Below are 26,210 nucleotides of genomic sequence, written 5' to 3' on the forward strand. Positions count from 1 at the left end.
ATATTGTCTATACTACAGGTACCACAGGGGGGGCAATTGGAAAGAGGGGGGAAACAAGTTATATATTTGGTAATTAAAAGCAAATTAATACAAAGCCTTAATTTGTTCTCATTTAAAACATAGACCAAAAAGGTGTAGGCTGAAGCCCTTTTAACCTTTGAATAACTGTCATAGGTAAGAAAATACAACAAAACAAACTATATATATATATATATATATATATATATATATATATGTGTGTATATATATATATATATATATATATATATATATATATATATATATATATATCATTTGGATTTTCAAAACAGGAAAAAAAGAAAACCTTCTGGTTTTTAATATATAATATCAGTCAAGTATATTTTATGTCATAGTAAAATAATATATAAAACATATTTCTATTATGTTAGATCTGTACATCTTTTTAAATGTGTTTATTGAGCAAACATTTTTTTGTTCAAGCTATTCCATAAATTTACCCCTTTAAGCGATATACATTTACCTTTATTATTGATTCTAGCATGCGTTTGTTTGAAAATGTTTTGAATGTGTGTGTGTGCGTGTGCGTCTTTGTATATATAAATAAAATCCAATTGATAAGATTATTGTTCCAGTCAACTTTTAATCGGCAGCCCTGTTTTTAGGCTCATTATTTCGGACCCCAAAATTTTTGGGGTCCTTATCATCTGTATAAACAGTGGTTTCCGAACCTTACCATGACGACACAGTATAAATCTGTAGAACTGCATTAATCTTAAATACTTCTGCCACGTTATGTACACAATTGCATTTTTATAATCAGCATCTCCATTTAAGCCCAATCATCATATTTCTGTTAAATGCCATAATGGCTGTTTACTTAACTGGTCAGAGTTGGAAGTATGACACCCAGATGAACGAGATTATGTAGTTTCAATGTCAGGGGTCTTGTCCATGAACCCACTCACATGGGTCATTTACTTGAATGTTTTGAACATCTGAATTCAATGTGAAATAACAGACTGAATCAATTTTGGAATATAGTATATATTATGCAAATATAATATAGACAGAAGTGTTGAGAAAGAAGACTGCATATTGCATTCTTTAATTTTCAGCAATTACTCTACAGCAATGGTTAGTTAACAACAGCACATGGTTAAAAAAAAAGTCCTCAGCCGTACAGTACTGTACTGTATGCATTGTGGTTAATTGGCTAAAGTCAATGGTCAATGATCAATTTTTCCTTGAGGGTCTTGGATGCTTACTGGTTTTCCAGGCGGTAAAATGGACAGGCTGAGAGACAGGCTGGGGGCTGGGTCTTGTGGTGGGCTAAGTTTCAGGTAACAAAAGTTTTTTGTGGGCTTTTCCTGAGGCAGACAGATAGCTCCAGGGGTGAGTGTCCCCTCGAATGTTCTGGAAAATTCCACGACCCTGAAGTGTTGCATTACGCCTGCCAATTGTACCCCGCTCAGGTCTGTCTGCATCCTTGAACAGAGAGTCCTTTCAAAGTGATTGCAGAGGATTTAAGAGATGAGAATTCTGAATGGGAACATTATTTCCTGTTGCTAAAATCTGATCAAAGTCAATTACTAATATTCTCTGGATTTATATAATCATGGCCAAAGACAAAGATTAGATTAATATTCTATCCAAGGAAATTATCATCTGGTATATCAACCCGGAACTATGTTTTGAATTTCCTTATGTTTAAGATACTCTTGCTTCCATTTGATGATTCTTTAAACATCTGTTTGTCCCTTCAAGTGTTCTTGGTTCAACTTCATTTAGAGAAAGATCTAATTGATGAAGATGACTGAAACTTGTTGATATCAGCGTAAATAGAGTAAATACCAGACAGTGCTGGGCTTCCATAAAACTGATCTCTCTCTCTCTCTCGCTCTCTCTCTCTCTCTCTCTCTCATGCAAAATCACAAATCATATCTCTTGGTTATAAATGAACAACTGCATTGCAATAAACCTGTAATGAGAATACAAAATAGAGAATAATATACAGCGAATATGTACAATACTGTGACCACAAAAGCTTAGCCATACATTTGCAGTGTTGCAAAGCAGATGTTGCTTCGTACTTACTTTTTCACTAAGCTGATTTTATGTTTTGTCTTTCTTTGCACCTGCAACATCACTTAGGTGTGTGGTTTTTCTTGTTCTCATTATTTTTCTTGTTCTCATTCTTGCAGATCCCAGATTGCACCAGTGAATGGCTGGTCACACAAAAGGTGCAAAAGGCGAGGGGATCTCAGCTCGGCCAGTAAATAAAACCTTCATTAATCTGCGCTGAGGGAGAAAGTGCCACCGTACAGCTGGCATGGCATCTCTTTAGGTTGAGGACTGGAGTGAAAGCGGTGTTCGGTGATCATCTTTCACTCTGAGCCACTCACCTTTCATGCCATGGCCCTGCGACTAGTGCTCGGGGCTGGGCTCTCAGAGGGAACGTAAACTCAACGAGGACACATCGTCTAGCACCGCTCTCTGACTGCACCCCTGGATAAGGACCTCAGCCTCATGAGCCTGAGCAGGCACACATGCAGAATCTGCTATTTGGTGTGACCTTCACGCAGAATTGGATTAAGACATTTCAGCCACTGCTCTCTCTCTACATTTTAATTGGCCTTCTGTGAGTTGCAATGCCTCTTTGAAGGAGGGGGGGGGGGGCGGTGACAGGGCTGTTACTGTCTGCTGCTTTATGAGTCTTCATCACTTACTGTGTGAATGCGTGATTGAGAGGCAGGGGAAGGCAGCATGGCCAGGCCTCTGCTGAAGATACAGCGCTATTTCCGCAGGAAACCTGTGCGCTTCTTCTCCCTCATCCTCCTGTATCTGACTGCCGGCAGCCTTGTGTTCCTTCACGCTGGCTTCGTTGGGGAGAGCTCTTCGAGAGTCAGCGGGGGCCCAGTGGTTTTGGAGACGGGAGGCCGAACATCGCCCTCAGACGGTCGGGGGCTGGGCGTCATGGGTACCAGGGTGATAAAGGAGACTCGCAGACCTGGCCGGAGGTATGGTCCTCCGTGGATGAAGAAAGCCGCACAGGATGGCCATGACATCCGGGGCAAGGGGGGAGACTACACCAGCAGCTGGAACCGTGCCCTCAAAGGACGTAATGCCAAAGACACTGATGATGGAAGAGGTGGGTCATGTACTGCTAGTGGTTCTCTGCCAGCAAACACTAGATGCACTTTCGCAATACTGCAGTGGTATTCATTTCGTTTTGGCAAAATCCCCGGAGCTGCTATCAGAGCCTCCTCGTGCTTCTCTCAGAATCGTAATATTTAAAACCTGTTTTGTTAAGCCTAACATGGATATGGTAAGATGCTAAATACATATAAACATTACTGTTATATAGAAATTATAGATGCTAATAGGAAGATAAAGTACATTTTACGGTTACATGCATGGGGCTGCAGTGCTATAAATTAATGGGAAAAAGGATCGAGGTTGCCTTTGTGATGTCAAGTTGCTGTTGTATGTTAATAGCTGGAGATTTTACCTGGAACAGTAACTGGCTATACTTGCAATGTCTTTAAAAGGAGGCAGTTAGTGACCTTTCACCTTTTTTTTCCCCCCCTAAGACATTCTAACCCACTAATCCATAAACTCCATAAAACTTTTTTACCAGATGGTACAGAAAATTAACAAATGATTGAATTTGATGTCACTATCCCCTCAAAAACATTTGATCTAAAAAAACAAAAAAAACAAACCCATTTTGAACAAACAATAAGGTCAGAGATGATTGTGAGTGGTTGCTCATTGCAGGATAATCGGCTGAATGCCTGCTTTCCTAAGCAGATGGCTTTTTGTGCAGATATATCTCTAGGCTTAGCTAAAATTGAGTTGTGTTCACTTTTGTGGCCCTTAGTGTGTGTACCCTGTCTGCAGTAATTAACCTCTTGGAAAAAAGAGCTGGCACTGCAGTGAAATGATGGAGACTCGTTGAATGTTTTTGTTCCACGTGGCTCCCAGAAGCAGCTGGTGAAATGCAGTGAGAGCCAGGAGAGATCAGTGCAGTGGAAACTGAGAGGCCTACTTCTCTCACAGGCTGTCAGGGTATTTCTCTTCGCTCACCCATAATAATGTCAACATGGCTACTGCAGACCATTGTTGAACTGCTGCAACAGCAACCCATATGAATTCTCACCTGGGTAGAGAGACACAGGGGAGTTAGTTGTGTCTAGTATGCAGAATTTGATGGAATAATATTACAGCTATTGCATTCATAACAGTGGAATGTTTTTAGTGCTAACATAGTTTAAGCATATCTCTTCCGATTATGGGTTCAGGAAATGTTTACACTGTACATTCAAGACCCCCCCCCCCTCCAGTTAGCATCAAGCCTAATTTATGCTCCGTCGCACGATGGTGTTGTGTGCCGAGAATAGCAGACCACAAGCTCATAATGCATGGCATTCGTGACAAAGTATGAATCAGGCTTCAGAACGTCAACCTCCTCAAGCCTTTATTTTTCCCTTTCCTCTTTCACTTCCTGAAGTGGTAGCCCCACAGGACCACAGATGAGTATGATGAAAGTGCAATTAAAGGCATCAAAGCATTTCTGCTCTCCCCGCTATCCACCAGTACTCTTGAGTGCACTGCAGCTGGCTTTCCAGCCTTTACAACTCATGTCATGCTATGGTTACATAGCAAGGATACACAGTAGTCAGACAGACTAGTACAGTGGTTGTTGATTAAAGACTATTATGACCCAGTGGATAATATGAGGTTATTCTCGAGTAGCGCCCAGGATTACTAGCTTAGGCAATTGGCACTGGGGGAAAAAAATGGGTTACAAAAATCGTGGGATTTCTATTTCTTAATTTTAAAGAAAACTAAAAACACGGATTGTATGGGAGTTCAAGGAAGCAAACAGGTAGTGGTTATATATACACCTGTCATTCCATTATGAAAGACTGAATCACGCTTCCATAACCACTTATGCCCTATTATATTCTTCGGCTATTTGAAAATAGCCGATCTACAAGCTCACAATGCACCGCAACCCGAGCTTGCATGTATATCTGTAAAAAAAAAATAAGATTAAGAATGTTATTTTTTATTGTGAGAAATTAGTTTTTGAAGTTTAAAAAAAAAACTTTAACATTTTGGGATGCCAGGGTGAAAGTGGTTAAATTAAAATTGATACAACTAGTTCATGTCCATAAACCTGAAAATATGGAATATCTACTAAAGTGCAGCTACATTTGTATCGGTTTCCTCTGTAAAGCAGATTAGTACCCAGCTCAACAATGGTTAGGAGGAAGATTATATCAGAGGTCCTGCAGCACACCACACACAGCTCAACCCCCAGACCTTTTAGACTATTACAATTATAATAATGCACCAGGTTAAGACCACGTCCCTCCCCCACTTAGCTATTAACAGAGGTTTAAAGGGGTAATGGGGCGATGGCAGAGCACAGATGGTAAGAGAGGTTTGGTGGTGTTTTGAATTTCAGAGCCTGTGTAACCTCAGTGAAAAGAGCAGCGTTTTAATGAGCAGGAAAGAAAGGCATGGTAGGTTTGCTGTGTGAGGAGGAACATTGCCTCTCACTATCCCTCCCCCCACCACACACATCGGACTACTGCCAGGGAAATGACTGCATTACAGAAACAGGCCACTAGAAGGGGTCGAATCTTTATAAATAAATTAGGACGCCGCTCCAGTTAGGGCTCTGTTCACTGGACTGTCCTGTGTAACACTGAGTGTTATGCACCGTTAAGGTCTTTCAGTGGATATCATGGTAAACTAGAAAGTACTGTTCCTGAAGAAACAGTGTGGGATCGCTAAGAATGTTGAGCTGGTATTGAGTATTGATAGTGTTAGTAGTGTTATAGTAGGGTCATAATACAATGACATCAGTATTATGACATCACTAGAATGGCATTACCATTCACTAGAATGGCATTATGCATTATGACGTCACTAAATGGCATTTCTCCATTGAAATGACCCAAAAAACGGGGGGAATAATAATAATAATAATAACTAGAAAATGTGCTCCTCGGAGCACAGGTCTCCGCCAGTACTGTTCCTGATTAATCCTGTCTTACCTATTTATGTTACATATTGTCACGTGTCACTTGACCAATGTTAGCTTGACCAATGTTACCTCACTTCAAAAACATTAATGGCTTTTTGAAGTGACACACCTATTTATAGGATTTTATTTCGTCATGCGTCTCGCTAGCCAATCAAAAGCATTGGTGACAACATATTGTCACGTGTCACGTGAAGCTTGACCAATGTTAGCTTGGCTAGGGGGGGGGACACACAGCGGGACGGGAACGAAAACATACTCTCCACCTCTGGCGGAGACAATAAATAGTGAAGATAACATTAGTGTGATCGCTAAAGCGATCCCACAATGATCGCTAAAGCGATCCCACAAATATATACTCGCCATTTGTCTTGCCATTTTAGGGTCCATAATTGTGTTATTGTATTGTAGTTTCACAGTGTATTGCTTGTCTCATGTACTGTATTTTATCTAACTTGTGATCTGTTTTAAAAAAACTTTTCCAGCAAAGTACATTGGCTGCTACACAGACAACATACAGAAAAGAGCGCTGAGGGGCACATCCTTCTTGGACTACAAGAAAATGTCTGTCTTCCGTTGCCAGGACAACTGCGCAGAAAGGTACGACTATGACAGTCAAAAGCACACACCTTCACTTTGTCCTGTCTCCCCTTTAATCATCACTTATTCACTGTAACGCAAAAATGAAACCCACAGTAAAACCCACAGCACATTAATCTCAGTGCAACTGTGCTCCAAGCCTCCACGGCATGCTGTCCTCTCTCTCCCTGCCACCACTCTCAGAACTTTGACTTCTCCGAGGAACAGATGCCTTCATCGAATGCTTCCCATTACACCTGTCACCGATTCACAGACGGTGCGGTGCACAGAGAAAGGCGAATAAAATAGAAAGAAAAGGGGGGGTGTGGGGGCGGTTTGAGCTTCTCCCTAATGGCCCTCACGTTCCTTCCTCGGAACAGTGAGTAGGTAAACAAAAACAAACAAATGAGGGGAAAAGCACAATTTGCAGCAGTGGTGGAAGCTTGATTGACAACCGTGTATGATAGATGTGCTGGCTAACTAACTGCATTCTAACAGTCCCTTATTATACAGAGACGTATGTCCACATAGAAAGTGACGCAAGTTTATCTACTGAATGTACTTCCTTCTGTGCTTTACGTCTATCGAGCATTAACCAATTCATCCGCTAGAGGGCAGTGGTACTTTCTGATGACCTACATTCCCCCTACAATGCAATGCGATGACTTCAGGCTGAAGTCTGTGGTGATGTCTGTTGTTCACCACATTCACATGCAAAACTGCTAGCATTAGCCTTATCTGTACAACCAGACATCATGATTTTATTTTTTTCCCCCCGTTATTTTTACATTATTGTGTTGGTCTTTATTTTTTATTGAAATTAAAGGAGAGGAAAAAATACAGAAATACTTAGTTTGTAAAGTTTTGTTTTATATCTATACTACAATCCGCAAACTGGCTATAGGAACGAACTGGCTGTAGGAACGAAGTGGGAACGAAAAAACACAAAGTTGCATGTTAGGTTTCGCTTTTGGTTTGCATGATGCAGTTAGGTTTCACTTTCGGTTTGCATGCTGCAGTTAGGTTTCGCTTTCGTTTTGCGCGTTGCCAAATCATGTGCGAGAAACAAGCACCGGTGTTGCAAGGAACGTCTACACGCTCTTCTGTCTCCGTCTCCGATGTGCGGGCCAGGCTACTAGACAGGGCGCGATGCGCTGTTTAAAATTTAAAAACGCCTCAGTGCGTTCATGTGCAACATCTTGCATGCGTGGCTGTGGCTTCACAGTTTTCCTTTGCCGTGTCTGTAGGTCACGGCCTGGAGACCCCAGGGTCTCCAGGGACCCCTAAGGGGGGGGGGGGGGGGATTTTGTACCCCCAAACGACATTTTCTTTGGGGGGGTTAGGGGGGGGGTACTAGAATTCTGCCCGCGTAGCGGGCAGAACTTCTAGTACTGTACATTTGGGATTCTTGTAATTGGAAGCAAATACATCCTCAAGAGTGCTTGTGTTCATTTAAGTTTTCATCCAGGACATCCCACTACGGATCCGGTTGTAGTCTGGGAGCTGTTCAATTGGACCTACTGCTGCGATGGCAGGCTCCTTGTCATAGATGTATTTTGTACACACTTCTTTGATGGTCTTGGCATCTATGGCATCGATTCTGGCCTCCAGCTCATGCAGGGGGATTCTGCGGCTGTAACACAGCAACTGCCTGCCAATGTCCTCGCAGATCGGTGTGGATCCATCGAGAGGCAGAAGCATGTTAGTCTTTAGAAGATTCTTCGCCCTTGCCACTTCACTCTCCGTCACACTCGTACATAGTGACATCCATTCCATCTGAATGAAGTGCATCATGTCGTTGATGGTGCCAGGTTCACACACCATGTAGAGACCCCACAGGCCTGTGTCAGTGTAGCATCTGTTGAAGGAATGGAAGCTGTGGCACAGGTTCCCCTGACAGGCCATCTGTGCCAACTTGCTGGACATATTTACACCTCCACCAAAGGAACGATCCCAGTTCCCTATTAGAGTGTTGGCCACCATGAGAGGTATGGTGTCAGGGTGCGACCAGCCTACTGCCTCCATTGCAATAGCGATATGAGCCAGTGGCATTTTATCGTCTCGTACACGGATCTCACTTCCTGTGAATCTGCATGGTGGAAGTTCTGGGGCTTCTCCCTTGTATCTGGCTGGAAGCTTGCCAAAGTGATACTTGGCCAAATCAATTAGCTCATCGTGTGAGACTCCTCCAGCAGCAGCTAGCACTATTCTGGGCCCTTTGTAGTGAGTGGTAATGTATTCTACAAGATCTCCCCTGTTGATGGTCTTGATGTTCTCTGTGGGGCCGAGGATGGTTCTGCCCAGTGCTGTCGACTGGTATGCAGTTGCGTGAAGATAGTCAAAGACCACTTCCTGTAGATTTGTCTCTACTTCCTGCATCTCCCGCAGGATGACTCCTCGCTCTTGTTCGATTTCTGCCGCACCCAACGTGCTGTTCTGAATGATGTCAGCCAGGATTTCCACAGCTCCTGGCAGGTCCTTTGAGAAGGCTTTGGCATAATACACAGTCTGCTCCCTCGATGTGTAGGCATTCAAGTGCGCTCCCATATTTTCAATCTCCAGCTCAAGATCATGTTTGGAACGCTTTCTTGTACCATTGAATGCCATGTGTTCCAAGAAGTGGGCTGTGCCATTATTCCTTTCATTCTCATAACGACTGCCAGCATCTATCCAGAGACCCACTGTGCATGTAGAGAGACCGGAGTCTTCGGAAGCAACGCGTAGTCCATTTTCCAAAGTTGTCACTTTCGTTTCAGGGACATTAAGGACCACGTGATTGGCAGCTTTAGCTTGAGTTGCCTGGAATCTGTGTGATCCAACTATGGGCCTGGTTAAGATGTTTGTTTTCAAAGCGTTCTTCTTAACGAGATACCTCCCTGCGGACGTGAGGCGCTGTAAGAAGGCCGCCATGTTGTTTGTGATGATGAAATTGTTGTTTGGAACCGGACTCAAGAGCCACTGTGAAGGCCTAACTGGGTTGTAAGGCCAGCTAATCTCCTGGTACTCTGGAGAGAGTTAAGATGATCTTCGAGCGTCGCGTCGCTGAGGACACTCCCTTAACCAGGGCATCCAGCGACCTTTATAATGCTGGCTGTGCCCCTGATGTCACCACGGGGATGTCAGATAGTGTCAGACATCTCCATACATGGAGCTGTATGTATGGAGCTGTATGTATTTTGTTATGCCCAAATATGGGACCATGACGTCAGTCCTGGACGTGACGGCCATCTCCATATATGGAGTCTCTGGGAAGGGTTCGCTGATGTCAGACCCCGTATCTATGGCACGTCTTGGGTCTCTATGACGACTTCGTAGGTCGATCGTCTCCATTTATGGGGATCTCCATATATAGGCCAGTGCTGGCAAGTATGCCCTGAACGTTTGCTACATCAGCAAACGTAACATGCATTTTTAAACTGGTAGTGCTTTAGACTATATATATGCCTTTGCCCATATATGGAGATCTCTGTATCTGTCTGTCCTTGTCCTTTTTATGACCCTATGGAGAACCCTGATGTCATCAGTATCTGCCCTTATATGGGCATGCTGGTCGGATCTGCGGTTCTGGACAACCGGATCTCCATACTGTATGCCTATACATGGGCATAGCGTTTGGATTGACGGTTCTGGACAACCGACTGTCCCCGACTTCAAGCCCAGGGTCCTCTGCGATAAACATGCCGAATCTGAAGTTGATCGGTTGCGTGGTTCTCGTTCTTGAGATGCACAAACACAGATACACGCACACACAGATTTCAAGACATTTGAGATGTCTTGAAAGATTTCAAACATTTATAATAGAAGGATGGGCCTGGGGAGGATGCATACAGGGTCAGATACACTGTATATGATGACAGCTAAAAATTACTATCTGAGGGTCGAACTGCACAGCCTCTCTGATTTCCTTTCCAAATAATGTTAATTTCCCATTCCTACCTGTCCTGTCTGTGTCCAGAGGTTACCTATATGCAGGTCTGGAGTTTGGGGCAGAGTGCTACTGTGGCCACAAGATCCAGGCTCCAAATGCTTCAGAGAGTGAATGCAACATGGACTGTAAAGGCGAGAGGGGCAACTTGTGCGGAGGAGCCAACCGCCTATCCATCTACAGATTGGAGCTGAGCCATGAGTCAGCGCGACGCTGTGAGTTGATCCATCAACCCTATAAAGCCCCCTACACACTAAACCTTGTTGTCCAGACTACTACAGACTTTAAGTCGAATGAAGTCGGGAGATCAGTCAGTTGAAAGGTGTGAAAAGGTTGCTGAATGCAACTCTTTCCACACCGTATCGACAGTCAGCTAGTACTAGAATGATGTAAAAAAATATGGCTGGACGTTCGCTTTTCAATAACAAACACATGAACATGCCACGCAATGTGCACATGCTTAAATCATTTGAAAAATCAGCATCGGGCTTACAGGACAAAGGCTCAAGGTTATAGTGTTAGTTGTCTCCGTCAGGCCGAAGGCGTTGCTGAGACTATGTTTGCACCCCTGTCCGTCTGTGTGTCAGCAACATTTTTTTTTAAATATAACTCCTACAGATTTTGTCCAAACATCACGCAAATCGGTACACATTACCTCTATAGTCATGTGATCAAGACAGATCTGTCAAATTTTTCATATTCCATCCTGATTGGCTTCTAAAGTTGAACAAAATGCCTCAAAACATGAACGCAGTGCCCGATTGCCGTGACACTTTGCACACTCATTCCCGCTAGTCCAAGGAAGAAATGCCACCCTACATTTTTCAAAAGGGCCACATGGTGGCGCTATAACAGGCAGATTTCTGTGAGCAGCTAATCTCCGGCACCGCTGATGTGAAACCTTGCTCCCTGGAGGCCAAGGAAGAACCTCTGACCTTTCACACATTTTTCACACCGGCCTGTTATAGCGCCACCAAGAGGCCGATTTTTGCTAAACCCTTTTTTTGATAATTTATACAGATTTTGTCCAAACATCATGCCAATCAGTACACATTATCTCTATAGTCATGTGATCAAGACGGACGGTCCCGATTTGACATATTCCATCCTGATTGGCTAATATTGGCTTCCAAAGTTTGCAGGAGTGGCTCGTCTTGAACAAAATGCCTCAAATCATGAAAGCAGCGTCCGATTGCCGGCCCACAACTGGCGGAGACCTGTGCTCTGAGGAGCACATTTTTCTAGTTTATATTTGCTTTCAGAGAAAATCTGACAGCTTGTGTGAGCCACACACACACACTCTTTTTTTAATAGATAATTTTTTACCCCCTTTTCTCCCCAATTTAGTCGTTAAGCCAATTAATTCCTCCCTGCACATTTGTGTGTTGTCACTGCTGTTGTAGACTACCTAGTGAGGAGCCCCCACGGGGAAGACGTAGAGCCTTTGTCCCTGCTGACAGGTGCCGATCCAGTCTTGTAGGAATATGTGCAGTGACAAATATCACATTCCCCAGCTTCCCTCCCCCGGACAAATTGTGTTCGTGCAGAGGCTCAAAAAAGCTGGATGTATTATGGTGGATTTGAACCCACAATCTCCGCTGTGGTGGGCATGCACTTTACCACTGCGCCACCTGGGCGCCCCTACGTAGTCACAAACCTCACCGAGTCTGGATTTTGAGCAAACGTGCAGCGCTGTAATGATATACCATACAGTCTATATGCGCTGCATTTAGACAAAATACATTTAACGTGAGCACTACCTCCGTATTGCATTTAAGAAAGGGCCACCGCTAGCATGGCTAAGGAAGCAACCAGAGAGCTCTAACCCCTCTCTGTCACTCCGCTGCTATCCAACCATTGAAATGACCGAGCTTGCTGGGTTGGCTTTCAATGCCTCACTACAACTTCGACCTGACACGACAGTGTACACACTGCCTATTCAAAAGCAGATTATCGGCCACAGACACTTACCGCCGCCAACATCGGGTTGGTGTGTTGGGGGGCTGAACACTAAGCTCCCTCTGACTTTTAAAGGTATTACATGCTGTTTCATTGACCATATTCAATCAGACAGTACAAGTACAGCAGCAAGGTCATTTTGTTATACAAACACAAGATAGCACTGTAATGTATTTAACATTAACACAGACCAACTACAAAAAAAAGTCCAATGATTGACTGTATTAACCGAATACACTGATGCTATTTCAATACAGGACATACTCATAGTCAGCCTAGGTAAATATAGGAAAATATTTTTCATTTTGGATTAAAGTCACAGTTAGGTATGACCTGCTCTGTTGTTTAACTTCTTCCTCTTGAGATGTGCTGCCTAGCCATGGTCTGCATTATAAATACACTTTGTCTGCCACAGGATCACTGACGGAAGGAAGGAACAGCTCATTAATAAAAGACACCAATTCCGAGCTCCTGTAGTTTGAGACTGGTGTGGATGTGGTTTTGTTTAGATTAGCACCATGTTACTGTCTCTTTGAAAGGAAATGGATATACCCGGCTATTGTGTTTAAAAGGAAGTCAAGCCCACCAGATCAGGGTAACGAGCACATCCTCATCAACTCCTCTTACACAACAAATAAATCCTTGCCTCGACCCCTGGTCTTCCTGCTTATTGCTGTTTGTTTACTTAAGAGTGACATGGAACCACACTGTTGAGTGTTCTCATTTCCCTTTTCTGTTGTTTTTGAGAAAACTGCTGATCATAGCCGTCAATGTTTGCGTGTTCACCCCTCACCCTCATCGTCATGTGAGCCTCGCTGAGTACATGGAAAAGGAGATGCAAAATGATACGTGTAAGATGATGTATCATTTGCAGAGCAAATACTCATGCAGCCACTACATGAATTTCCATTGCTGTATTTTTAATGACATGCTGGTGAAGCTGAAAGTTAAATGCAAAATATACATTAGATCAGGGGAGGAGTTTTCCACACCCCATGTTTTGAAGTAAGTACGAAGCAGGAGAAAAATTGCCACCATATGAATCAATGAGAAATCAGCACGTGGATATGGATCAAGCTGATGCTAGTGTCATGGCTTTGTCCATACAGACATGTAAGACCACACCCATAATCATACAGTAAAAGTAGATTTATTCAACTAATCCCCATTTTGTCATGAACCTGGTGTCAGTACAGACTGACAAAGGAGACCACACATGTAATCATGGGGTAAAGAATATACAAATGTATTAATTTAATACCAATTTTGTCATGAACCGGGTATATGCCTAGACAAGGGAGACCGCATGTAACCATAGGGTAAAGGTGAATAAATTCATTCAACTAATAGTAACAACCAGACAGATTATTGTGCAATGTGCCATATCCGCCATATCCAGTCCTTTAAAATAGACATCAGTGATCAGTGGATTCAGGTGTATTTCATCCTCCTGACACACCTGCACAGGAACAGAAGAAACACAGGACAAAACAGCTACTGTATGTTATCAACGTTTTGGTGTATGAAGATTTCAACACTTTGTCGTTGTGAGATTGTAGATTGGCTATTTTCGGCACTGTCGTATGACTGAGTATAAGTTGTGCGTAGTCTTGTCTATGTTACATCATTACCACAGCAACCAATGCAGATAGGGCGATGATGTCTGAATACATGAATGTGGTCTGATCTCTTGCAAATCTCAGTCCTAAAGATCAGGTTTGAGAAAATAATAGTATTTGCCTGCAGTCTGAACAAAGCCAAGATCCTCAAGCAGAGTGGGAGGGGTCATCACAGAAGCTATCGTATTTATCTAAAACTGCAACATACTGTACAGTACATTATTGTCCATTTAGAGCTGTTTTGCTCTGCTCTGTGTTTCAGATGGGAGTGCAATATTCAAAGGATGTTTCCACAGGCCTGACAATGTGACTTTGGCCCTTCCCATCAGTACAGTCATCCAGAACATGTCTGTGGACAAGTGTGTGGACATGTGCACAGAAAAGGTGAGGAAGAAGTGTGAGGTTTAAGCCCTAACACCTTTCAGTACAAAATCTGTACCCGTAGTAGCTGTAGGGAAACCTACACCTACCCATGCTCACCCAGAATCACCGTCCGTGGCTGAGTGGCATACCCCCCTCATTGGCTCTTCTATGAAAGAAATCCCTAACTAACCCCTGCACCCCCACACCAACCACAATTAAAAGAAAGTAGATACAATAAATATGATAATACTACCAATAATAGAAATCATAATGATCATAATAATTATAAAAAATATATATTTGTTATAAAAAGAGAAATATATATAAAAACATTTAACCCTTCCCAACCAACCCTCTCATAGGCTTATGAAAAAACGGCAAACAACAAAACCTGTAATAATCACAAAAAGATGGCCATTATTAATAATTATTAATAATCAGAATAACACCTTATTAAATGTATACCCAGGTGTCGGGTACGAAATGCACTGGTTGACAATTAGTACTGCCTAACGCTTATAAGCCCAATATCTCCCCAGGACAAATGGGGATTCCCTCTCATGAGTGTTAGATGTTTGGTCTCCCTCATGGGAGACCAGGGTTCAAACACCAGGATTGTTTATTTTGTGCGATTAATTTGCATTAATTTAAACTGCTGTTTGTGTTATGAGAGCCATTATAACTGAGGCGATGAAGCAACTCAATTATTTTTCGAAACAAGGTCGTTTCAGCGCAAATAAAATGATCAACCTGTATGAATGAGGCATCACCAAAACAAAAGTTTGAAAAAAATTAAACGTATGCATTCATTGCATTGTAGCTTTAACCACAACCAAACAAGACGATAACATGGACAATTCCCTGTCCCTAATGCTTAAAACTAACCCTAAACTTATCCCCTCACCCTAAACCTAACCCCTAACTGCTAAATCATAACCCCAATCTTATCCAATCTAATCCTATCTCTATTCAAATGTGTTTCCATTTCTGTCACCTTATAGCAGTTGGTTTCTTAGTGAAAGCTATCTCCGAGTTTCCCATTTCTGTGGGTATTTCAACATGATCATGACATGCAATTGGTTTAAAAGGTTTTGAGTTAAAGATTTCAATGTGATGCGGAATGTACATCGAAGCATGTTGGTTATATGACAGTTTCCCAGGCTTTGTGCTGTATGAATTAAAGACACATGCCTTCAAGGTTGAATGCTATCCAGACAGTTCTGATCGATCGTCATTAGAATTCCTATGCATGTGTGAGGGCTAATGAGGAGGGAAAGCATTCATCATGTGTTTATGTCTTCTGACTGGCCATTTCCTCTCCCGGTAATCTAGGAGCAGTCAATTGCTGTCCTAGCTGGAGACAAGTGTCACTGTGGGTTCCCGACAAAACACTTTTCCCTTCACGAGTTGGAGGATGAGGACATGTGCCTTCACCGCTGCCAAGGGGAGGAGTTCGAGAGCTGTGGCAATGAGGAGTACTTTGTAGTGTACCAGACACAGGTTCAAGGTAAGTGTTAAGGCTGTATTAGTATTATTTTAGTTGCTTTTTACCCCCTTTTCTCCCAATTTTTTGTAGTTGTGCCAATTATTTCCTCCTCACACACATTTCACCTGCGCCAGTGAGGAGACCCCACCGGGAGGACATAGAGCCTCCGTCCTACTCCTCCCACCCAACGCTCCCTGCTGACAGGTGCCACCCCAGCCCGTATAGGATTACATGCAGTAACAATAATCACCCTCCCCGCCCAGCTTCCCTCCCCCGAACGGCGATGGGGCGTATGGGAGGGTAATTCTCCTGGACGCTAGTGGTGGAATGTGTAGGCTGAAGTCTTGTTGTGATGCCAATTCCCAATTCCCCCATGTAGCCCCTCCCTGACCACTGCTGATTGGTCTTGGGTATTAGATGAGTCATCTAGCTTGGTGTCTCCCCCAATGACCCCATGTGACCTAGGCAAACATTCAGCAGAATAGAAGATCCATACTGTAAGTTAATAATGCACTCCTTGGGGACCCTGTCAACTAAGTATATAGGGTTGAAGTGGTTACCCACTAAAACCATATATATTTTGTTGACTATAGTCCCCAGGACTCTATACTAGGCCCCCTCCTGTTTTCCTTTGTACACATGTAAATATTAAAATAGGCGCTCACAAGCAACGCGCCACAACACAAGGCATTGTTCCCCTGCCTTTGCATTTGAACTACTTTTTGTATTAGTTTGGTTAGTGTTGTTTCTCTTAACTACTGCTGCTAGCTTTCCTGTCTCCAGTTCCATGTTAGGCAGTGTTTAGATCCAGAGTCAAATTTAACAAGTTAAACTCCTAGAACATTATTACATTGTAAATGACATCTAAAGACCTGAAGAACTAGGCACCACACTGCAGTAATAAAGGGGTATTAAACTCAATTCTCCATTCTGCCCACCTGAAGGCTTTCCATGTTGGGGAGGGAGGAGCTGTTATATCAGTTATAACTTAATATGTTTTAAAAAGGCAATGTAATTATGAACTGATAATTGCATGTAAGGATGTGAGGCATGGTACATCAGGGGTTGACACTAAGGTCTCAGAGGCACTTGCCCGTCGGGCAAGTATAGGTCATTTTCTACTTGCCCACAGGTCTTGCCCAAAAAGTTAATCGTCCTTTACAAAATGATAGGTTAAATTTAATTACCGTTCAATTACACACTTATTATTTACTTTCTACTTGCGAATTATGGGGCTGGCTGCACGATAAAAAATGTCATACCTCAATATTTATGACAAATATCTAAATAGCTATGAATATGACTATGGGTTAAAGGTAGGGTAAGTGATATGTTTTGGTAAAAACAAAAAGGTTTTTGTTATGGGTTAAAGCTCTATATTCTGATAGTACTCATTGCTATAGACTCTAGAGTGTTTGTTCAGTAACAGGGGTCTCTCTGTCTCTCCAGCTCTTTGATAGACAGAAAATACATCTCCAGGTAGGTGACATCATTTCAGCCAATCAGGAGAGTACCCATTTATCAGCTTAATTTTTATAGTGTTCCAGTTCCAAATTTACATGCACATTTCTTTGTGTCATCACTTCCAATTTCACTTGTTTAATCTGTATCCTGTCTAAGTTCTCTGTCCTGATTCGATAAAATTGGTATCCTGACCTGAAAAGGCATTTTCTGTTTACTAAAGAGCTGGAGAGACATGGAGACTCATGTTACTGAACAAACACTCTGTAGCAATGAGTACTATCAGAATATAAAGCTATTTAACACTTATTTTAACAAAAGAAAATCACTTACCCTACCTTAACACTTGTTATTTTATATTTTTAAGTGTAGCAACAGTGAAAACAGCGCAATATAGCCAACAGTGCTCTTATTTTACATTCCACAGACAGGAAGACACTTACTTTCCCATAACTTGACAAAGTGCTCTTATTTTGAAGTCCACCAACCAGAAGTCAAGGGTTTACCTTCGTCTGACTTGACACGTGTTAAGCTTTGACCGTTCAATAAACAAACAGAGGTACTGGGCTGATGCTGCTGTTTTGAACTGATACTGACATAAGGAAGGCTTTACAAGTTGCTTCTTGTATTTTCATTTTTTAATCTTCATACTACAGTGTCACACTAAAGTAGCAAAAATAGCCGATCTACAAGCTCACAAAGCGTTGGGATGCGAAGCGGGATGAGCTTGTAGAGTGTGTCTGTGGGTTTTATGAATAATGAACCAACAAAAGCTTGTGACTAAACCAGAATTACATTGGATGGATACAGGATAGTGGGCACTAGGGACATCTGGGCACCTCGATGTAAAATTGGCTATTTTTCCAAAATGTAAAAAAAATCTATATTTGAAAAATGGTCTTAAGTGAACATGCACGGTACATCATTATCAGACTTGATTTTATCCTTCAACTTCTTGTTTGTGCCCCAAAACGACTGGATATACAGGTTTTGTAGCAATTTGTAGCAATATTAGACCTTAATTGTCTAATGTTTAAGCATGTTCTAATCATGTATATTTTAACTATTTTCCGTCCAGTCTGACACCTCTGAGCAGGAGGAGGGGTAAACCCTCCATTCAGTGAGTGTGGTTGCAGACTAAAGCAACCATGTGCTAAAGGTGTAATCACAGAGCTATCCGCTTGATGTATGAAGAGTGAAGAGTTCATTCAGATATTATAATACAACAAAAAGGCTAAATGACACCATCAGCATCTCCAGTGAAGTTGTAGTAGCCTACAGGTGTAAACGTGTAATTACAAGAAAACATAAGAAGTGGGTTTCAGCCAGGTGAGCTGATCTGATTCTGAACACAGCCAATACACACAGTTGTCAACAGTTTCAGTAAAATTGTTAATTTTGTTAACTCATTAAGTCATTAATAACATTTCATGTAATCATACAACAGGACAAAGGTGAGACACTCAGCAGGGTATACAGCACTGCAGGGAGTTGCACCCTGGATCCAGCAGACGCTAGAAGTACTAACTACCAGTGCTTTGTTTGCTTTGTGACACCACCACCATGTCTTACTTGCATGTGACTACAGAAAATATTTTAAAAAGGGCTGAATAGCCCGTTTAAAAAACAAATCGGCTGATTATCAATTACTGATATGATTGACCTGTAATCACAGTAGAAAATATAAACCTATACATCAGCTATAAAAGAAATATAAAGTGAACGTTTTTGAATATTTGCATAAATACCTGTCTCAAATATGAACACACAGTATTCCCTATCACAGTGGTTCTCAAACCTTTTAATTTCAAGGACCCCCAGTTTTATATGCATTAGACCACAGACCCCCATTTGATAACATTTTCTATCTCTGGGACTGCAATCTATTCTATAGGCTACTATAAAATCCCAACTCTGAGACAGTACAAATTGAACCAAATGGACCTGTAAGGTATCATAGCTTTATGCAACTTTCAGCTCAGCCCATAGATGATTGACTGATTGAATATTTTATTAAACAGAAATGTAAAAACAGCACGAGCACAGTCAAACACTTTGTCTAAAAGGATAGCACCAAAAAAGTCCTTGCGGTCTCGTTTCCATTGGGGTCCTACAGTAGGTATTCAATTCATCAACATATAAAATAGCACCAAAGGAGAACAAGCCCAAAAGAAGCAACTACTAGGCCACATGAGACCACCTTGCAGTGGCTATTTGTGTGTGCTTGTAGATCTGCTATTTTCCCCAAAAAATCTGGTAGAAAATGTGAATGTTGGAATATTTTTTAAACATTTTAACAATACAAATCTTGTATGGGGGGGGTCCCTGGCACAACATATTTTTAGATGGGGGTCGATGGACAAATACATATAACATGGGAACATGGGGGTCCTTGACATGAAAATGTTTGAGAACCACTGGTTTAAACCACATTAAACCAAAGAAAAAGCCCAACACAAGCAGCTACACTTTAGAAACAAGCCCCGCAAAAAACGCAGCCCACTACCAATATATATTTAACAAGCAGCTTTGCAGAAAAACAAGCCCAAAGTCGCTTATAATAAACAGACATGGCAACACTTCTTGTTTCACACACAGCTGCTGCTTACAGCCATGTTCACGTTATTATAACATCCCAGATCGATCTAAGAACGACTCCAGCGTATTCACCAGCTTATCTGGGCATAAAACCGTTTGCATTGCAATGTTATAAACTGGTATTTCATGCCCCACAGAGCCTTAAAACGTCTGCGTTAGCGATGCTAGCGCGCTAATGTCGCTGATTTAAAGATGATCAGGCAGCCTAAACACAATGTTACATGCGTGTAAAAAAAGTTCCTATCACACACACATTGGCGGACCCTCTGTAGTAACTGAGGACCCCCTAGGGGTCCCGGACGGTCCCCTGTTGAAGACCCCTGCCCTAATGTAGGGTTGCTACAGATGGCTAACAACAACAACAACAACAGTCAAATCGTTTTTACATCAAATGTTAACATACAAATCTTAATCTTAATTAAAGTCGAGTCTTTCCTAGCATTTAAGGAGCATATAGTGATCATGATTCATGCCCCACTGAGCCTGTATAAACCCCTGTTAATATGATGATGCTAACACACTAATTTCGTTAGCATATGTCCTTCCTTCCTTTAACTGCTACATAACAACTAAGCTTTTAAATATGAAATATAAAATCGAGTCTTTCCCTAGGGTCTACACTATTCAGTGATTATGTCCAATTAATCATTATAGCCTATATAGGCACTTTACCTGCTGCATTGTGTGGGTGAAGTCCTCTCCATTCATCCCACTGGGACAAGCAGCAGTGACAGATATAAAGATCCAGGCCAAATGTCAACAAAACATATAATATATAAAATCGAGTTATATATCAAGTTATTTGGGCCTAAACAGCACCAATAGACCATCATTATTGGGTTGCTGAGCCCTATAATTAATTACATTGCGACAAAGTGACACTGTCCACTCGATGTAAACAAAGATGGATGCCGTGGTGGAGCCGGTCTCCCCCGAAGCAGGGAGGGAGGGAGGGAGGGAGGGGGGGGGGTGGGGATAGTCTGAAAGTTGTAGCTCCCCAATAAGGTGTAAAGTCCCCACCCCCCTCCCAGGTAGATTGGGGAGAACAATTGTAGGGCGCAAACGATACAAGCAATCCCGAACGAGCCCCGTCGGGAAGCGAGCCAACCGCGGGAGCCCGCCTACAACCCCGTTGTAGCCCAAAGCCCTCCTGTAGGACTGTCTTCTCTGCGAGGCGATGGGGCGTATGGGAGGGTAATTCTCCTGGACGCTAGTGGTGGAATGTGTAGGCTGAAGTCTTGTTGTGATGCCAATTCCCAATTCCCCCATGTAGCCCCTCCCTGACCACTGCTGATTGGTCTTGGGTATTAGATGAGTCATCTAGCTTGGTGTCTCCCCCAATGACCCCATGTGACCTAGGCAAACATTCAGCAGAATAGAAGATCCATACTGTAAGTTAATAATGCACTCCTTGGGGACCCTGTCAACTAAGTATATAGGGTTGAAGTGGTTACCCACTAAAACCATATATATTTTGTTGACTATAGTCCCCAGGACTCTATACTAGGCCCCCTCCTGTTTTCCTTTGTACACATGTAAATATTAAAATAGGCGCTCACAAGCAACGCGCCACAACACAAGGCATTGTTCCCCTGCCTTTGCATTTGAACTACTTTTTGTATTAGTTTGGTTAGTGTTGTTTCTCTTAACTACTGCTGCTAGCTTTCCTGTCTCCAGTTCCATGTTAGGCAGTGTTTAGATCCAGAGTCAAATTTAACAAGTTAAACTCCTAGAACATTATTACATTGTAAATGACATCTAAAGACCTGAAGAACTAGGCACCACACTGCAGTAATAAAGGGGTATTAAACTCAATTCTCCATTCTGCCCACCTGAAGGCTTTCCATGTTGGGGAGGGAGGAGCTGTTATATCAGTTATAACTTAATATGTTTTAAAAAGGCAATGTAATTATGAACTGATAATTGCATGTAAGGATGTGAGGCATGGTACATCAGGGGTTGACACTAAGGTCTCAGAGGCACTTGCCCGTCGGGCAAGTATAGGTCATTTTCTACTTGCCCACAGGTCTTGCCCAAAAAGTTAATCGTCCTTTACAAAATGATAGGTTAAATTTAATTACCGTTCAATTACACACTTATTATTTACTTTCTACTTGCGAATTATGGGGCTGGCTGCACGATAAAAAATGTCATACCTCAATATTTATGACAAATATCTAAATAGCTATGAATATGACTATGGGTTAAAGGTAGGGTAAGTGATATGTTTTGGTAAAAACAAAAAGGTTTTTGTTATGGGTTAAAGCTCTATATTCTGATAGTACTCATTGCTATAGACTCTAGAGTGTTTGTTCAGTAACAGGGGTCTCTCTGTCTCTCCAGCTCTTTGATAGACAGAAAATACATCTCCAGGTAGGTGACATCATTTCAGCCAATCAGGAGAGTACCCATTTATCAGCTTAATTTTTATAGTGTTCCAGTTCCAAATTTACATGCACATTTCTTTGTGTCATCACTTCCAATTTCACTTGTTTAATCTGTATCCTGTCTAAGTTCTCTGTCCTGATTCGATAAAATTGGTATCCTGACCTGAAAAGGCATTTTCTGTTTACTAAAGAGCTGGAGAGACATGGAGACTCATGTTACTGAACAAACACTCTGTAGCAATGAGTACTATCAGAATATAAAGCTATTTAACACTTATTTTAACAAAAGAAAATCACTTACCCTACCTTAACACTTGTTATTTTATATTTTTAAGTGTAGCAACAGTGAAAACAGCGCAATATAGCCAACAGTGCTCTTATTTTACATTCCACAGACAGGAAGACACTTACTTTCCCATAACTTGACAAAGTGCTCTTATTTTGAAGTCCACCAACCAGAAGTCAAGGGTTTACCTTCGTCTGACTTGACACGTGTTAAGCTTTGACCGTTCAATAAACAAACAGAGGTACTGGGCTGATGCTGCTGTTTTGAACTGATACTGACATAAGGAAGGCTTTACAAGTTGCTTCTTGTATTTTCATTTTTTAATCTTCATACTACAGTGTCACACTAAAGTAGCAAAAATAGCCGATCTACAAGCTCACAAAGCGTTGGGATGCGAAGCGGGATGAGCTTGTAGAGTGTGTCTGTGGGTTTTATGAATAATGAACCAACAAAAGCTTGTGACTAAACCAGAATTACATTGGATGGATACAGGATAGTGGGCACTAGGGACATCTGGGCACCTCGATGTAAAATTGGCTATTTTTCCAAAATGTAAAAAAAATCTATATTTGAAAAATGGTCTTAAGTGAACATGCACGGTACATCATTATCAGACTTGATTTTATCCTTCAACTTCTTGTTTGTGCCCCAAAACGACTGGATATACAGGTTTTGTAGCAATTTGTAGCAATATTAGACCTTAATTGTCTAATGTTTAAGCATGTTCTAATCATGTATATTTTAACTATTTTCCGTCCAGTCTGACACCTCTGAGCAGGAGGAGGGGTAAACCCTCCATTCAGTGAGTGTGGTTGCAGACTAAAGCAACCATGTGCTAAAGGTGTAATCACAGAGCTATCCGCTTGATGTATGAAGAGTGAAGAGTTCATTCAGATATTATAATACAACAAAAAGGCTAAATGACACCATCAGCATCTCCAGTGAAGTTGTAGTAGCCTACAGGTGTAAACGTGTAATTACAAGAAAACATAAGAAGTGGGTTTCAGCCAGGTGAGCTGATCTGATTCTGAACACAGCCAATACACACAGTTGTCAACAGTTTCAGTAAAATTGTTAATTTTGTTAACTCATTAAGTCATTAATAACATTTCATGTAATCATACAACAGGACAAAGGTGAGACACTCAGCAGGGTATACAGCACTGCAGGGAGTTGCACCCTGGATCCAGCAGACGCTAGAAGTACTAACTACCAGTGCTTTGTTTGCTTTGTGACACCACCACCATGTCTTACTTGCATGTGACTACAGAAAATATTTTAAAAAGGGCTGAATAGCCCGTTTAAAAAACAAATCGGCTGATTATCAATTACTGATATGATTGACCTGTAATCACAGTAGAAAATATAAACCTATACATCAGCTATAAAAGAAATATAAAGTGAACGTTTTTGAATATTTGCATAAATACCTGTCTCAAATATGAACACACAGTATTCCCTATCACAGTGGTTCTCAAACCTTTTAATTTCAAGGACCCCCAGTTTTATATGCATTAGACCACAGACCCCCATTTGATAACATTTTCTATCTCTGGGACTGCAATCTATTCTATAGGCTACTATAAAATCCCAACTCTGAGACAGTACAAATTGAACCAAATGGACCTGTAAGGTATCATAGCTTTATGCAACTTTCAGCTCAGCCCATAGATGATTGACTGATTGAATATTTTATTAAACAGAAATGTAAAAACAGCACGAGCACAGTCAAACACTTTGTCTAAAAGGATAGCACCAAAAAAGTCCTTGCGGTCTCGTTTCCATTGGGGTCCTACAGTAGGTATTCAATTCATCAACATATAAAATAGCACCAAAGGAGAACAAGCCCAAAAGAAGCAACTACTAGGCCACATGAGACCACCTTGCAGTGGCTATTTGTGTGTGCTTGTAGATCTGCTATTTTCCCCAAAAAATCTGGTAGAAAATGTGAATGTTGGAATATTTTTTAAACATTTTAACAATACAAATCTTGTATGGGGGGGGTCCCTGGCACAACATATTTTTAGATGGGGGTCGATGGACAAATACATATAACATGGGAACATGGGGGTCCTTGACATGAAAATGTTTGAGAACCACTGGTTTAAACCACATTAAACCAAAGAAAAAGCCCAACACAAGCAGCTACACTTTAGAAACAAGCCCCGCAAAAAACGCAGCCCACTACCAATATATATTTAACAAGCAGCTTTGCAGAAAAACAAGCCCAAAGTCGCTTATAATAAACAGACATGGCAACACTTCTTGTTTCACACACAGCTGCTGCTTACAGCCATGTTCACGTTATTATAACATCCCAGATCGATCTAAGAACGACTCCAGCGTATTCACCAGCTTATCTGGGCATAAAACCGTTTGCATTGCAATGTTATAAACTGGTATTTCATGCCCCACAGAGCCTTAAAACGTCTGCGTTAGCGATGCTAGCGCGCTAATGTCGCTGATTTAAAGATGATCAGGCAGCCTAAACACAATGTTACATGCGTGTAAAAAAAGTTCCTATCACACACACATTGGCGGACCCTCTGTAGTAACTGAGGACCCCCTAGGGGTCCCGGACGGTCCCCTGTTGAAGACCCCTGCCCTAATGTAGGGTTGCTACAGATGGCTAACAACAACAACAACAACAGTCAAATCGTTTTTACATCAAATGTTAACATACAAATCTTAATCTTAATTAAAGTCGAGTCTTTCCTAGCATTTAAGGAGCATATAGTGATCATGATTCATGCCCCACTGAGCCTGTATAAACCCCTGTTAATATGATGATGCTAACACACTAATTTCGTTAGCATATGTCCTTCCTTCCTTTAACTGCTACATAACAACTAAGCTTTTAAATATGAAATATAAAATCGAGTCTTTCCCTAGGGTCTACACTATTCAGTGATTATGTCCAATTAATCATTATAGCCTATATAGGCACTTTACCTGCTGCATTGTGTGGGTGAAGTCCTCTCCATTCATCCCACTGGGACAAGCAGCAGTGACAGATATAAAGATCCAGGCCAAATGTCAACAAAACATATAATATATAAAATCGAGTTATATATCAAGTTATTTGGGCCTAAACAGCACCAATAGACCATCATTATTGGGTTGCTGAGCCCTATAATTAATTACATTGCGACAAAGTGACACTGTCCACTCGATGTAAACAAAGATGGATGCCGTGGTGGAGCCGGTCTCCCCCGAAGCAGGGAGGGAGGGAGGGAGGGAGGGGGGGGGGTGGGGATAGTCTGAAAGTTGTAGCTCCCCAATAAGGTGTAAAGTCCCCACCCCCCTCCCAGGTAGATTGGGGAGAACAATTGTAGGGCGCAAACGATACAAGCAATCCCGAACGAGCCCCGTCGGGAAGCGAGCCAACCGCGGGAGCCCGCCTACAACCCCGTTGTAGCCCAAAGCCCTCCTGTAGGACTGTCTTCTCTGCGAGCACGGGCCATTTGTGTTCGTATAGACACTTGACAAAGCCGGATGCACCGCAGTGGA

General features: G+C 41.9%; 2 protein-coding genes across 2 annotated transcripts in view; one reads left to right on the forward strand and one right to left on the reverse strand.

Annotated features, from left to right (window-relative positions):
- wscd2 (WSC domain containing 2) overlaps nt 1-26,210 on the forward strand; it is a 56,656-nt gene that overhangs the window by 20,406 nt on the left and 10,040 nt on the right. Inside the window, exons 2-6 of the mRNA XM_080432583.1 lie at nt 2,184-3,130; nt 6,523-6,637; nt 10,572-10,756; nt 14,382-14,503; nt 15,815-15,989. Coding sequence (XP_080288709.1) covers nt 2,746-3,130; nt 6,523-6,637; nt 10,572-10,756; nt 14,382-14,503; nt 15,815-15,989 — 982 coding nt within the window. The 5' untranslated portion in view covers nt 2,184-2,745. The remainder of the gene's footprint in view (nt 1-2,183; nt 3,131-6,522; nt 6,638-10,571; nt 10,757-14,381; nt 14,504-15,814; nt 15,990-26,210) is intronic.
- LOC308088612 (mitochondrial-processing peptidase subunit beta-like) lies at nt 8,016-9,526 on the reverse strand (the record flags this gene model as incomplete). The annotated part of the gene is made up of 1 exon (XM_080433150.1): nt 8,016-9,526. The coding sequence occupies one exon, from the start codon at nt 9,524-9,526 to the stop codon at nt 8,069-8,071; it is 1,458 nt and encodes a 485-aa protein (XP_080289276.1). The 3' UTR covers nt 8,016-8,068.

The sequence above is a fragment of the Gymnoscopelus braueri genome (assembly GCF_963280865.1).
Source record: "Gymnoscopelus braueri genome assembly, chromosome: 7".
In the NCBI taxonomy this organism is placed as follows: Eukaryota; Metazoa; Chordata; class Actinopteri; order Myctophiformes; family Myctophidae; genus Gymnoscopelus; species Gymnoscopelus braueri.